Here is a 16729-nt window from a genome sequence, read left to right as displayed (position 1 = left end):
CACTCCAGCTGTTTAATTGTAAGGGAATTTTTTCCCTTACACAAAGCAGAGCTTGAACTTAGGTTTGCCATCCTCAATTCGTTTCCCCATAAACACTTACCAAAACAAGACACAGAATAACAATTAAAAAAATGAATGAAAAATTTGATTTAAAGCTTTAAGGCTAGCAGGGAAGTAATCAAGTTCATATATTCTGAACTGTAACACAGCCCACAGAATTTCATTCAGTAAGTCTTTCATTAAAAGGAAATAAAATTAATAAAAATAAAAATATTTATATGAATGTAATCACATTCAAAGAAAAAGAATTTGCATTACAGTCAAAGAAAATTGAAGTAAATAAAAAATATCAGTAAGTAGTTAGTATTTCAATGTATTTTTCCTGGGTTTTAAACAATACAGTGAGCATAAGTGTTAACTGTTGACATCTTTAGTCGCTAAATATATATTTATAAAAAGCATCAACCTTTTCCACTATGAGGAGGTCTCCAACTTGTATGTCTGAACTCTTAACTTGCACTTTACCTTAAAGAAAAGAAGAAGTTTAATCAACTTAAGCAAACAATAATACCATCACAAGAATACAAACTTTAAGATACTACTATTATTTTGGGAGAACAAAATTATAACCCCCCATTTAAATGATCCCATTAAAAAGGGTAATCAAAAGTAGCTATAAACTGTTTTAACTTCTCACTGAATTATTCATCCTAACAACATATGCAAAATGCATGGTTTTACAACTATTCATCATACTCATACAACATGGCTTTACAAGCAAAAAGCCAAAGATACTCATTTATTTTATTGAACTAACATAGGGCTCAAATTGTACTGCAAAAATCATATGGAGCCCTTCAGCTCCTCTGTTACACCAGCAATTCAAATTCTGGCCAACTCAGAAATTGACACCTGAACTGCTCTGGAGTGCTTTAACTGAAGTGAGCTGTTAGTCACAGCCCAATTAGCAATATGCAACTTTATACACTCACAAAGAAGTCACCGATGCAACTGGCATTAATTGACACCATTATTGGCAAGTCATATTGGATGAGAGAAATCAAGGTTTCAATGGGTATAGGGAACAAAATGCTCTCTGACCTCAGGAGGATTCCTAGATCAGGAAAACTGCATTGCAGCTGTCTATATTTAACTTGTCTGAAGTTATAAAACTTCACTTTGCAGATGTCGGTTCAAAAATTGCTATGAATACCAAATTCATTTTCAAAAGATACTCAAAGCATTTATGCAGCAAATTAAATCTTAAAAAGCACTTCACAGACATTAACTAATGAAGCCTCAAACAAACCAACAAAACAGGTACATTTGATTAACACCATTTGATGAGTGGAAAAACTGAGACAGAGAGGTTAAGTGACTTGCCCAGGCCTCAAACTGAGCCACTGATGGGCTTGAATTAGAATTCAGAAGTCTTAAATCCCAGCCCTGTGATCAAATCACTGCTTCTTTCCTAAAGAGAATTAAACATATACAGATATATGCATAAAGTAAGAAACATACTACCAGTATCAAATTAAGGAATCCTTAACTAAACAGGAAGCTACATATACACCTTCAAGAAGTGCACCAGAAACCTACATAATAATGCATTTGCTTCTCCTTTGAAATTCAGAAGTATTTTAAAAAGCTATTATGTATCTTATAAAGGGCCAATGGTATTTTTACCTTTTCAGTTAGATAAAAAAAAAAAATTATAGGAAAGGATTGAATAAAATTCATATACAACAAAAAAGAACAAAAAAAAGAACTCTAAAACCAAATGATTTTTTTAAAACTATAAATCAGAAGTTTTCATAATATTTCTGTACTTGGTAGTCAGTCTGTACTTATGGTAGATTACTAATGAAAGTTGTTTCATTTTTGCATAATAATGTAATTATAACATACTGATAAATGAAACAAGAGGAAACAAAGATGAAGACAAAATTGAAGCTAAAAGAAATTCTAGTCTGCAAATCTTTATTCATCTGTAATCCTTATTTATTGTATATGGTAGCTATTAAAAATTCAATAGTAATTGGTGCCAGTCTAATTAGTAATAAATGAGCAAACATACTTGGGTATCTATTGAATATGAGACTACTTTTGCATACCATCAGAATTTGCAAAATGTTTAAACATCTGAGAAGAAACTTCTTAGGGCCGAGTACACTCCTATTCATGAAAGCCAGGTTTCCTTATTAACTAATTAGACAAATCATTTGCCTAAGTCTGTAATACTGATTACCTTAAGTTTAAATTTAAAAATATTCACATCTTCACAATGAAACTTCTTGTAGAGAAGAACCCATGACAAGAAAAAAGCAATCTCTGACAGAGCAGAAGATGGAAACGAAGAAGCAGTAGCCAAGAAACATTAATCAAAGAGCGCAGCAGGAACTTCAAGACAACAGTGACTGAAATTAAAATTTGTGTCCATCTCGCAATAATTTTAGTCTGAATAAACTCTTAGCAGCACTGAAGGTCAACCACTAAAAGAAACATTTGACAATGCATTACTATGGTAAATGCCTCTTAAAATGCATTAGCCATTTTTGCATGTGAATTATCTTGGTCTGTGGAATGCAGATTGAAAATGAAACCTAATTCAGTGAAACTGCTAAATGCACGTTTCCATATACTCAAACCCTTACAAACATACTTGAATTGCTATTTGGTAATAAATTATTTTCCTTTTTAAAAGAATGAACTTAGTGTCTGCAAGAAAATTAAGTAATACAAATGCCTTTAATTCTGGGCAAATCTGGCCATTACAACTCTGTCAATGCACTATAATCCTGACCTATGGACACCTTCCCACATCAGTCTAGTACTGGCCTTTTTCTTGTCACTTAGAGTTACTACTGTTGAGGTACCTCTTCAGAACCTTTATTTATCATCAAGATCTTCAAATACAGCTTTTGTTCTTTATTTACTTCCTTGTTTCTGCTTGTTCTTTGAATTTTCCCATTTGTATCACAACTGGCTGCCTTCAAATCTGACAGTATATAAACAAAATCTTAATAACCAGGGTCAAAATTTCAAATGTAACAATACCATTTAAAGTCTATTTAAAATGACTGGTGTCATAGCTGTCATGCCATCTCTGCCCCAAAATATCCAAGGACACCTTTCGAATTGATGCTAATACCACCTTCATGCAGTTCAAGGTACTGAATCTCCATTAAGTTATATTACAATAATACCCAAAAATGAATCAAAAACCAAAAAGCCTCAGAGCTTAAAAAAAAAAAAAAAGGGAGGTAAAAAGTTAGCCTGTGGTATTGTATAAAGCCAGCAACATGGAGGTTTGCCATAGGTATGTGGGGAAGGGCCTCACATCTTATTAGACGCTAGGTCTCATAAATCAAACTGGAAATTTCAAATAAGGGAACTATCCTAATCAGAGAGTATAAATTACCTAGAGGTTCAGCTCAGGATTAATATGTTAAGATAATACTATTATTAAACAGTATTGTATTTGGTTTTCTAGGCATACTAATTATACATTTAAACTTTTATATTTTCAGTATTTTCAAGAAAGCACATGTAAGCCTTTATCTGTAGATCACAAAATTATTTCTACAGAATGAATCTGAATGACAGGAAGGATAACAGCATTCTGTTAAAAGATATTAATAAAGCATGCACCAGTAAAAAAAAAAAAGTAGTTTAAACATTTTAAACATTTACAAACACTGATTTCTTTAGTCTGTCAGAAGCAAAAGTCATTAGATACCATTTCAGAGAACATTAAAATAATGCAATATTACATCTTAGCAAAGACACATTTAGAGTAAAAACACTGAAGGTTATTCACTGCATAAATTATTTTTTAAACTATTTTTTCTCTAAAAACATCTTACTAGCTAAAACATTCTTCACCATCTGTGTAATTACCAATAAAAAGTCCAAAGCTGTCAGAAGTGGCTGCACATCCAGACTTTATAGTCCACCAAGGCGCAAGCCTTTTGCCTAAAGCAATATGCAGAATTATGCAGAACTAGAAGACTGAAATAAGTGTCAGCAATTCATTATACTCACAAGATAAAGACTTTTGAAGTGAATTTCAATGATCTGAAAAACTAATAAATACTGCATATGCACCAACAAGTATTTCATACTAAAGAACCTAAGAAACAAAGGTAAACAAAATGGGTATAAGCTATAAAGAGAAAGAAATGGATTTACTAATGTATAACGTTCAAGGAGTTGACAGAATAGTAACTGTTCTCTGAAAGTAGCACAGTGATATGAGCATGTGGTTATATGACTTCCTGCTTATGGTGCTTTAAGTGCTACATTGCTCTGAGAACACACACATTTCTGATATGGCCATGCCTCGTTCTCTTAGCCACTGATATCACCACTCCCAAATGGAGCAGTTAAGGGGTGTTCATCATTTGGAAAAAACTAAACAAAACCAAACCCCAGATGTCTATAAATCTGTCTTAGCTTAATTAGAATATATATGTAAAGAACAGGAAGTGGCAACACACAAGTAAGCTTTAGAATCAAAAGAGATCCTGCAGGATTTTTAGCTAGAATCCTGTTACTGAGACCCACCTTTCAGATACTGAGTTTCATTCTACCTCTGGAAAATCTGTTTAACCAATAAACTAATCTATGTAAAGCTACAGGGAGATGCTACTTCCTATATTTTCTCTTGTCCACTGTCTCCCCTTTCAGACAATGGAACATTAGATCTTTGCTATTCTTACTCACCTCATGACCTGCTGCAAGGAAGGGGAGGAAAATAGGTCCTTCATAATTTAGTCTTCCTCCCTATATAAATAACTCCAATATCCACCACTGCTGTTGCTGCTAGATTTCCCAAGCAGGATGAAACTGACTTGATTTTCAACAGTTTTCTTGTGCCTCAAATGGTTCTACATAGCAGAAAGGGAATAGTACTTCGCTATTTCTTGGCAAAGTTAGGAACAACAGTAGCAGCAGCAGAAGCAGACCTATCTTTGGATGTCTCTGCACGTTGAAAGTGTTTAACAGATCTCCCAGCTATACAGTTGGACAAAAAATAGTTGCTTTAATGACAACAAAAATGAAAGACAAATCACACTCCCTCATATAGGACCTTTGCCCCCAAGGAATATATTTTAATTCTGGAAAAGAGGAATAAAAGTCTTTACTCTGTGGGCTTCCTATATACTAGGCCTTGGGTCACCAGGGTAATGAAATCATATAGCATCCTTGTCCTTTGTAGCTAGAACACACTGAATCAAAAAAGAGCACTCAGTCTTGAAAGGTTTGTGCGTACAACTTACAACTTTCTAGACTAGGAAAATGCATATCTTAAAGTATTAGTTAGCACCTCATTCTACTCTATTAATTCACAATACAATAATCATATATACTTACTCTGTTAACAATTATTTAACATCCACAAGCAAACAGTAGGGGTGCAGACTTAGATTGGTTTAAATGTGGTTTAAACCACAAACATCCAGATGCATAAGCCAATTTAGAAAATGTTAAACCTCATGGAGTGTTTCAAAAGTATAACTGAATACTCATATATTATTTTGCACTGGTCTTCCTTGTCCCTGCTCAGTGTTATGTGTGGACACCAAGTTTTCTATGGCTAGTGTCTGGATCAGTTTTCCACACATTCTATACTGCACCTCTCTTCACCACCCTCCCCCCCGCCCCAAGCCCCAGATGGCACCTGGCTACTCTGGCATGCAACCAGAACTGCATCAACCTATATTCCCTGCACTTGACCTGGTGGTGGGTACTCTGGGACACTGCCTAATGTTTCTATGTTTTTTAAACAGTATGGTTCCCCAAGCTGCTGATCAGTTTCAGTCCATGCCTGGCAACTGGTGTGGAGACCTTGGTAGCCCCCCAAAGCATCCAGCACCACAGGAAGGAAATGTAGGAAACCAGGTAGGCCCTCACAACCAAATGGCTAACCCTCTACCCATGATGAACCAAACCCTGGTGCATTGCCAAGAACTGAATTAGACTGGTGAGTGGCTTGGGGAAAATGCTCTTTAAAAGCCATAAAAGCTACGGCAGTCCCAGAGCGCATCTTGGGAACCCAGAAACACGGGAGGGTCAAGGACCTCCCCCCCCCCTCCCCCAAGCACACACATGCCTAGATACCCGAGTGAGAGTACCACCAGACAGATTGTTATATTGCAGAAATGGTCTTTACTGAACTCTGTGTTAGTGAAAAGGGGGATCAGAAACATTGCAGCTGTGGGCAACTGATGTCGTCATCTTCTTTCTTGACATCCAGCCACAGTATTCCCCTGCTCTGGGAATACTAGGGGAATGGGCATTCAGCACTGGGAGGCATGCTAAGCTGGATATACACTAATACCTCTGGGCGTGCTCAGATAGAACTGCAGTGCCCAAAAGGTGACTGTTCTACTTGGACCCCTTGGCAGTGTACCTGCAGACACCTCTGAACTAGGACACCTGTGAACTGGTTCTCCATCACTGACATTCTTGGAATGGTTCAAGTGATTTGTCTATCTGTACCCTAGGATTTCTAAGCAATGGAAGAAAATCCCAGGGTGCTCTAGCCCTTGCAGAACAAGAATAAAGAGTTACCCAATGTTTTCCAAATATTGATCACTCTGTTTATAGGCTCTCCAAATAACTTTGCCCTGTAGTGACTGAATGCCACTGGCAGCTGCTTTGCAAGCCCACTGCCCAAGTACCAGAAGACAACAATTTACATTGCAGTCTTGAGTAAGCAATCAGGGGTTCTAAGAAGCACTTAGATACAAATGATGCCTAATAGGGATGCACCCCAGCTTGGAGATGAATGATTTACATTTTCTAAACCCTCCACAGGTGGAGGAACAGTAAAACCTTCCAGGTTTCTCTTGGCCTGTCAGACAAGAGTGGACCCTGCTTATACAGTCAATATCAATCTCCCTCTCAAAGTTGTTCTTTTAAAATCAGCCCAGTTGTGAAACCTATCAGAAATCCACCTTATTGTGGAGTAGCTGTGCCCCTGAAGTGAACAGGGGGCACATCTACATGAGATGCCTTAATGCACAGTTGATTGTTCTACTGTGCATTAGAACGTCACAGCAAAAACCATGCTAATGCGGAGTAGAATTAGTCTATTGCATGTTAAGCACCACAAAAAAAAGTTTACCTTTGCTAGTGCGCAATACTGCTGCATTAATGCAGCTACTGCACCTTTATCTAGTACCTCATATTAGAGGAACTAAACTTAATGCACGGTAGCAAAGGCACATTAATGAACATGTAGACGTGCCCAGGGTTGCACACTGTCTTTAAGCAAGGTAAGTAGGTCAGACTAGTAAATCTCACAGAAGCTGTCTGCTGTTGAGGATGAAATTAGGGCCTAATTAGCCCTAATTAGGGCTCAAGGGGGTACAGCATGCAAAAAGACTTTGTGGTTCTTATCTGGAACTTAAGGAAAAGGAACTAATCATTTTAGCCCCTTTCTTAACAAGTATCTCCCCATCTTTTGTTTTTCAGGACTGTCCAAGCGAAGAACTAATCCTATAAAGACTTCTGAGGGTTGTCTCAAACATTCTGGAACAATCACTTTGACTTCAATTTGTTTCTAACTAAATTTTCTTCTAACTAAAGCAGCTGGCTCTCTTCTCTTAGAAGACAGAAAACATTTTCCTGACTTTTTAAACCTCTTCTTGATTTGTTTTGCTTGAAAGCTTTGAGCTCATAACAACAATATTGAGTGAAGACCCATCTAGGAAAGGAACATGGTAGACCAAGGCTGGCCACTCTTGAAGAAGAGGCAGCTCAAACAGATTAAATAAATGCTGCATCTTTTCCAGCTGGATTGTTTATGATCTGTTTCTCAAAGCTCTCCTAAAGAAGAAATGGAAGAGGCCTCTCTCTCTGCTTCTTTACTTGAGCTAATTGCTCTGACTCTAGATCAGGGATGTCAAAGATATGGCCCATGGAGCCACATCAACCAGCCCCTGGGCTAGTCTAGGACCCCCCTCCTCCACCCATGCCAGATCCAGGACATGAGCTGTTCAATCTGGGCCACATGCTGCCTGGAGTGCCAGCTCCAGCTGGTCTGGGATGCAACCCAGTCTGTAGATCCCCTGAATGCTGGATCTGGTGCCTGCTCCAGCTGGAGCAGGACCCACACTGCATATACTGCTCATGTGCACAATTCATTTGACCCATGAAATTCATGATTCATTTGTTCCAGGCCAGATGTTCTTCACACCCCTGCTCTACATGTTTCTGAACACCAACTTCTCTTAATGGCGACCTTGGGAGATATTTATGGTATAAATTGACATAATAATCGTATAGATACCAATGAATACAGATATAAGCTGTTATGTGTGTACAAGTCTCTAACAATAAATTTGTAGTAAAGTTATAGCGCTACAGGATCATGAAGTCATAGCAGTTAGGTTGTAACAGTTGATGTGGAGCTGTTACACACTCTTGAATGGCAACTCCTACTTCCCTTTTTATAGAAGTCAAAAAGTACATTTGTTCATATATCCTGAGTTGACTGTTTCTGAGTCTAAGTTTCTGGGGCCTAACTGCCTGTCCTGTGAACTTGTGAACTTTGTTCTTCTATATATCTTATAAAATAGAAAGATAAGTAAATTGCTCCTTTTCAAATTTTTCTGTGCAATATTTGCACCCCAAGGTCTGCTGAAAGCACAGTAATTATTATAATGCCCCAAGGATCAGAAATTAAAAAATGGCCGCAAACAAAGTCACACTGCACAGCTCTGAAAAATTAGTTCACCATTTTTTTTAATTTTTTTTTTAGATTTAGTATCTGTTCTTCAGTGAGACACATGGGAAAGCTTGACTTAGGCTGAAGGACAAAACTAATATCATTTTCAATGGCTGGATAACTCTGAATTTACCACTGAAAGACAAGTCTGGGTCTTTTCCTGGCCTTAAAAGTTAAGCTACAGGCATGCTGAAGATCTCTTAAGTCTTCCTACCCAGTTCTTTTCAGAAAACTTCTTGCTAAGAGGCTGGACAAGAGAATCAACCATGTGGAAAACAGTTTAAGAGATCCAGACTAAAGAATGAGACAAAAAAGGCCAAATGAATGACATGGAACATGGGTACATCTGGCTACCCTATCCATAAAAATCCTGGGATCTATTATAACCTATATTTAATCTTCTAAACCAAAATGTATAACAGTGTAGACCGTCCCTGGGATGTTATGAGTCGAGATTTAAAAATTAGTTAACAATTTAGAAAGCTCTCTCTCTCTTACAGATACTGAAAGCAGAAAACATTTGCCTATGATAGCACTGTACAAAATTATTATGGCTTACAGGCCTAGCCCATCATCATAGCCTTTCACAGAAGAATTTATGACTATTGCATCATTTAGTAGCCTCTTCTTTGGTGTTCTAAAACCTGGAGGAAACTGCGGACAGCAACACAACACAATTGCTAAATAAGATGACAACATAAAAGGGTAAACAAGGGATGGAGAGAGTGTATCCATCAGGAAACTAGGCTAACTTCATAAATTCCCAGATTTCCTATCAACTTACAAAAGCATAGGAAAACTGCTTAACCTCTCTGTAGCTCTGTTTTCCCATCTTTGAAATGAAAAAGATATCATTAATGCTTACTGCAAGGGCAGGTACAACACTTGAAGGTTTTGAGAGTCCTTTGAGGTGGTTGGATGAAACATGCTAAGTGTAAAGTATTTTTAAAGTGCAGTTTTGCTCTAAAAAGTGACTATCTGAAAGTGGAAAAAAATGTCTTGGTTTTACTGGTTTCTAATGAGATGAATATCAAATCTGTTCCATTCACAAAGTAAAAAAATATCTTCCCCCAAGCTGGTCATCCTTAGCTAAGATTATAAAAATGAACACTGGATTTTTGCCCTTCTCATAAATTACTGCCAATATTCTAATTTACACCTACGCAAATTACTTTCTGTATTTACTTTTAATTTTCTCACTGTTTATATAAATTCCTAACCCTTTTAAAATCCTGCTGAAATTTTAGTCTCTATATCTTGCAACCATGACATCCAGAGACTGTATTCTTTTCAGAAACTTAAAGATGGTTAACCCCTTCTCCCCCACCAAAAAAAAAAAATACATAAATAAATAAATAAAAAATTAAAATCCCCCAGCAACAAAAACTTTATTGCATTTTATGGAAGTCGACTTGTCCATGTATTACGAGATGGAAAAAAGGATTTACCCTCTCTACTCTCTTTTTTTTCATACTTCTATTGGGCTTCTTTTTATTATGGTTTTGGGTCAAAACCAAGCTGTCCTAATTTTTTCAGTTTAATTTCACAAGGAGGTATTTCCATGACTGAAACATGTTTTCACTCAGGAATTCTATCACAATAAGACTGTCATACAGTTTAATTTAAACAGGAGCTTTTGATCTCTATTTTGTAAAAAAAAAAAAAATCACCGAATTCACAAAAACTAATACAGAACATAAACTAAATACAATGATTTTCTCAAAGTGGTTTGATGAAAAGTAAATTCATACAGAAGGAGCAAGGTTAAAAATCCCCCCCTTCCCCCCATATAACTAATTGAACTATTTTAGTTTTCTTTAAAAGGTATACAAAAATAAACCAATCTGAGACCTGCTATTTGATCAAATTGTTGTTCTTTTCATGTACCAATTCCTGGAAAATATATATATATATATATATAACACATTAGTAGTGCTTGTCCATAGAGTATTTTAATTTTTTTTTTTAATTTCTATTGGAAAATATGCATGCCAAGGTGGTCATACCAAAATTTAATTTGAGAGAAAATCTGAGGCATGCAAATACAGCTTACTTGCTTCCAGCAAAAGCTACAAACTTTAACTTCAAGAGCTCCCATAATCTAGTGAAAAGTTGCATGAAGTACAGAGGCAAAGACTCAGAGTTCGAAACTAAGTGCTATTGATTTTACTTATGCAATTCACTACTCTCAATGAAGACAGTCATTAGGCATAGTTCCTGAAAGCGCTTCCTCCTCTGTGTCAAGATCACAGTAGGCACAGAACTCAGATCTCTAACATGCCTTTTAATGTACGTACCACAGTACTTCCAGTATTTAAACCAGTTTGTACTTCCACATTGTCAAAGATAGAATCCACGATTCCAGATAAAAAATACTCTATTATTGCTGTGTAAACAGTTGTGTAACCAATCATGAAATCATATGTCAAGATCTCTTTCGATGTCTGGCCTAAAAAAAGGCTAGCAGATACTTTATGGTTTGAAGGGGCCAAGGCTCATTTAAAAAAAACTCTAATGGATGTCTATAGCCTGCTTCAAAAAGTGAGGGTTACAGTATTTCTTTCATGTAGAACTTCCTGCTAACATGCTGACCATGGAGTATTGCTCTTGGTTTACTTACCTTCAGTTACTTTTAAATGGGGAAAATGTCACAGAAAATTTTTTTCTCAGACATACTACAGTTTCTCAGTCTTCAGAGTGAGAAGCACCTTCAGAGTTTTCCTCTCTGATCTCCTAGAGACAGGTGGTCTCTGCTCTTTCCCTGATGCCACAGAAACTATTTTTTAGGTACCAAAGATTTGTTTAACAAATCAGGAATTAGCAAACAAAAATTACATTTAACAGTTAAAGAAGACACATCATTTACCCAAAACCTTAAAAGGAAAACTTATAACTCCGCACTGTCTACAACGCTGTTGATGGACACACTTTCATTCTAATACAAAACTTTAACAATAAACTCTGTAATAGACATTAAAAGCAGACAGTCACTTAAGTTTTGCACTAGAATGCAAGTCTGGCAAAGCCTGGACATTGTTTCTGTGATGTGCTGGAGACAGAAGGAAAAGTTGACAGAATATTGGAGTGTGTTACAGACTACATAAAGGTATAAAGGAATGCATACATCTTTTTCCCTTGTTTACTCCCACACTTTTTAAGGTATCCAGCAGATGGAACATTTTCTGTCATAACCTTAACTCTCACTTGACAATCATGCCAAACATATTTTTTCTAATTGATCTTGTTAACCTCATGACTACTTCATTTTTTAAGAATCTTTCTGAAAAAAGTCTATCTAAGGATTTAAGTCCCAATAAGATGCGTCACCTAGTCAGTTCTCCTACATGCACTGTATTGGTAAGCATGCTTAAAAGACTTTAGGTGGTTAAACAGACAAGTTTTTCCATAAAATAAGGAAGTTCTGTTCCCATCATGAGAACATGTATTTCTAGTTTTAGAATGCCAAGGGCTACCTCCCACATAATTCTAGCTCCCTTTTTATTAAAAGCACAGGTACAGCTCTCCAAAAAGTAGAACTCGCAGAACTAGCAAATTTTCATGAGACACTGTATATTTTTATTAATCATCCACTATTTCTTACATTCATTTACTATGCTGTAGATTTGCTGCTCCTTAATATAGTGATTTCAGAGAAGAACTGCACTTTAAAATAGTAGCAATACTAACAGTGTATTTTAAAGAGAGCATTTCCCACTCCTCTGCAATTAAAAAGACAGATAAGGCATGGAGAACTTTAATATTCACAGGTTTCAGGAAATTTCTGATATATTTTTTCCATGCTTATGCATCTCACAGAGCTAAGATTGTTTAGCTTACCCACATTTCTTTTCATTCTATATGGAATTCAATTCAACTAGAATTTTTTTTTTAAATCAACAGTTATTGGACTGAAATGATTTGCAAATAAACATACAAAGAGAAAGAAAGTGGACTAGAGAACACTATTCAAAAGGATTCATACAAAAATGTTTTTGCCAACCTCGTACTGTCAGCTTGCTATACAACTGTGAATTCATTTCCTTGTCCCGCTGGTAGCGCCGAAATTCATCAACAGCCTCCCGCGCCACTGTGACAGCCAAAACAAATCCCTGTTAAAAATATAATGATACGACTCATATTTCCCAAAATGAGAAAGATACTTTAATAAAATACAGAAGAGGAACATAACAGTAGAAAAGATAATGTGTGAGGAATGCATTTTGGGGCAGCTAGGAGACTTCTTTTTAAACACTTGCCTTCAATGCAGTTCATCCTTCTCTTAGAAAGACTACTAATGAAAATTTAAGACAAGGTGAAAGAATCCTCCAAAAGCACTAAAACCTTTTTCATTCCTTGACATAGTCCAGTTAAGTATTACTAAATCATATCAATAAAAATGTGTCAGAAGGCAAAACTTTTTGAAGTAGTATGTAATTTAGAAAATATTACTGTCTTTTAAATAAATCTACTAAATTAATCCTCCATTACATTTTTTGAAAATTATTAGACCTCTTAAGAGTATGCCAAGATGCAGTTCTTCACAAAGAAGAAAATGGAGGTAATGTGCTATACATATTTAACTTTAGGACTCTATGTCACTTCCAATCGGCAAGGAATGTCAGTTTTAGTTTGAACAGTGAGGCTGCAAAAAGTCAGCTGCAAAAGCAAACAGAAGTCAGTTTCTGACTCTCAAGTTTGGTTTCCTATTGCTGCAAAAAACAATACTGAACTACTCAATGATTAGGATAGTTTTCCTGTAATTTTATGTTAAAAAGAAAAAATAGCTTAAGAAAAAAATAACTGTTGCTGACTCTTTTTAAGCTATTACTAGAAGTCTCCCTTCAGTAGCATGAACTAGAACAAAAATTACTGAAAGTAGGTCTTTCCTTTAAAAACCAGCTATCTAGAACATTGAAAATAAAACCTCTTGCTTATTAATTGTCTCTCTCCAGAGGAGGGAATGCCAATCTTCACAGTGGAGTATTCTTCATTCCATAGCAACTGGAGGCATACCTGCTCCTAGACTCCAAGTCTGTGATTAGGTCCAACCCCCCCCCCCCCCCCCCAATCTCTGAAGAATGAAAGATTCCAAATCTGAATATTAGTGTATTTAAAATTAAAGGCAAATTAACGAAGGGTAATGAGAGATGTGGAAAAAAAAAAAACCACACAAAACAGCACTTTACCAAAAGAGGAAGCACATTTGTTTGACTTGGCTCCACAGGATCTATATAGATCAGGTGCTTCAGCAGGGCTTTTTGGTGCTTTTATCTAAAGCTGATTCAATCATATATTAGATAAAAGCCCCACTGAAGCACCCAGTCTATACAGATGTTGGGTGAGCCAGGTCTAAGCAATGCCTCTTCTGGGCATGTGCTGTGCTCGGTGTGGGGGCACACGGAACCTAAAGTAAAATGCTGTTTTGTTTTGTTTTTCATGTATGTAAGCAGCCTAAGGCTACCTGCAGTGCAAGCAAAGAGAGATTTAATGATTTCTTGGATGAACACTACTACTTAAATTTACTTAACAAGGAGGAAAAGAATGTACAGAACTCTGAACAGAGCATAATGCTCCAAAAGAAATCAGACTGATGCGAAGGATTCTAGAAAGACTATTCACAGGACCTTTTTTCTCACATAGGCCCTCTGTAAAGGACTGTTTTCATATAAAAAGGAATTAAACACCTTGAAAGAAAGGTTCAGTTGAGCCGTGTAGAAATGGGAAAGCCACTTCAGAAAGTGTTACATTCTTTAATACTCATTTACCAAAACAATACAATTTGAGAGGATGTATCGATTCTAGAGTGCTTTGACATAAGGATGGACCACCACACAGTAGCTTATAGCCCACAACAAAGAATAATGTACAGAGAAAGAGTTGTACCAGAGGCTTAAATTCTCTTGGTATTTATATATATTTAAAAAAAACAAACACTTTTTATCACATTTAGGACTTTTACCTTCTTAGCCTGGTTGGATTCAGACAGGATGATAACAATAACCCTTCTTCTTATAAAGAAGATTTTAGTGATCTTAAGAAAGAAGTCTAAGTCAGTTTGAAGAACTAAGAGGCCCTGATAACATAGAAACCATGCCAAACTACAATATCCCTCCGACTTGAGGCAGTAACATGTGAGCCAGATACTTTCACTGAAACAAGAGGGGCTCATGCCAAGCATAAAAGCAAGAAAGGTGATTTCTGACTTAATGCACAGTTCAACAGTATGGCAGAAACAAACATATTACTGGAGGACTGGGGAGAGGCTTAATCCTTCAAAAACTTCTGTGATATTGATTAGAGGTTTTTTGATTTCTCATGGTGCAATATTTGCAATCTCTGACCTGTCATCTTTCCAAAATGCTAGTGGTGGGATCCAAGGTCAGAGCACTTCACAGAAACTTGAGAATGTTGCTCAACTGATTTTGCTCTGATGCATAGCTTGTACCATCAACTGCAGGATGTCATTAAAATGATTATGGATTTCATTCTCGAGTATCTCTGAAGGGTTTTGCATCCCCAAAATACCTGAATGACTGTACTTTCTTCTTATAGCTTTCCAGCTGATAACTTTAGCAGCACTGGATCTTGATACAGGATATCCTTTGTGTATTTCTAACTTGGGAAAAGTTTCTTTTATATCTGAATTAGGTCTCAGAACCAGAGAGTTAATGAAAAGGAGACCACTGTAGCCTATTTCTCTAAAACGTTCTTCACCATCTTCACCTCAATGGTTTTGAGGAAGGAAGGGGGCATAAAGGAATCAGCACATCTTGCTTCTAAGGCATCACCTCTTCGCATAGCGACTTCAGGTTTCCTAACTGGACCTGGATAGGCACAGATTAACTGGCATATTTTCTTTTTGTCTTGTAATGCTCTGAAAGGTTGACCAGACCAACCTCCCTTCCTGCTGAATCAACTGACTCTGATCTTTTCATCACCATTAAAACTCAAGAGGCAGAATGGAAGTTTCTGCACAGAACATGACCAAGGCTGTGTTTCTGAGAAGTGCTTAAGATTGCTTACTAGCTTGTAATGGACTTTATACTTCATCTACTAGTTCAAGAACTGACATACTGGTTTTGCACTACATTTTCCATGTAGGGGTTTTGAAATGGCCTCACGGTGGTCTGTAATCAATACTTTCAGGATTTAGAGCAGCATCAACATTTTACATGAATGATTATCAATCTCTAGTCTAAGGAATACATCTTCAGATGGGATGACTGCATCCTATAAAGAGACTATAGCATTCTCTTCTCTTAGCAGGGTGATGAAGTCCTTTGACTGTACATGAATTGTATGAATCTGAACACCAAGAAAGAAGTAACCCACCTTGGTCACTTCCTTATAAATCAGATGAAGATGTATTAGGGATCTTTCTCAAGTTAACAAACAGATTTGTTTTCCTCCTTATAGATACAGATTCCCTAACCTGCACATTAATTTTGAGAAATGCAGATGGCAGCCTCCTGCACCTTAAACCAACCCTCAACTTCAGAGGATCTGCATTATCGTTAAAGGATCTTTGATGACAGACTCCTGAAGAAGCCCTAACAATTTTCTACTGAAAGCAATGGAAGATCACTTGATTTACAAGGCCAAAATATTATGCTCTCTCTTTAAAAAAGTCCCTTGAGTAGTTCCCTTCTTTACTGACACCTGGGGACAAAATTTCTATTATTATGGTCAAATAACACATATAATAACCCTGCAGACATTAGGCTAAGAACTTCAGCACCAAGAAAAAAAAAGGAACCACTTTTATAAACTCCTGTGGAACTCTCCAAAGGCTGGAAAAAGGGAGAAGACACACAAAGCCCTCCTTGGCACGGAAGTGGAAAGGGACCTTGGAGTCCTAGTGGACTCCAAGATGAACATGAGTTGGCAGTGTGACGAAGCCATCAGAAAAGCCAATGGCACTTTATCGTGCATCAGCAGATGCATGACAAACAGATCCAAGGAGGTGATACTTCCCCTCTATCTGGCGCTGGT

The 16729-nt window shown here is 36.8% G+C and overlaps 1 protein-coding gene across 4 annotated transcripts in view; it reads right to left on the bottom strand.

The window, feature by feature from the left end:
* ATP9B (ATPase phospholipid transporting 9B (putative)) overlaps window positions 1-16729 on the bottom strand; it is a 343595-nt gene that overhangs the window by 247944 nt on the left and 78922 nt on the right. For 2 of the 4 annotated variants that reach the window (XM_006258252.4, XM_006258251.4), the window contains exons 5-6: window positions 12738-12846; window positions 467-525 (exon numbers count right to left, since the gene is read on the bottom strand). In XM_006258252.4, coding sequence (XP_006258314.2) covers window positions 467-525; window positions 12738-12846 — 168 coding nt within the window. The remainder of the gene's footprint in view (window positions 1-466; window positions 526-12737; window positions 12847-16729) is intronic. The other 2 variants (XM_059724300.1, XM_059724301.1) reach the window with 1 other exon arrangement.

Source organism: Alligator mississippiensis, chromosome 3 (assembly GCF_030867095.1).
Source record: "Alligator mississippiensis isolate rAllMis1 chromosome 3, rAllMis1, whole genome shotgun sequence".
In the NCBI taxonomy this organism is placed as follows: Eukaryota; Metazoa; Chordata; order Crocodylia; family Alligatoridae; genus Alligator; species Alligator mississippiensis.
Note: the sequence above shows the minus strand (reverse complement) of the source record. Positions and strands in the feature narration are given on the sequence as shown.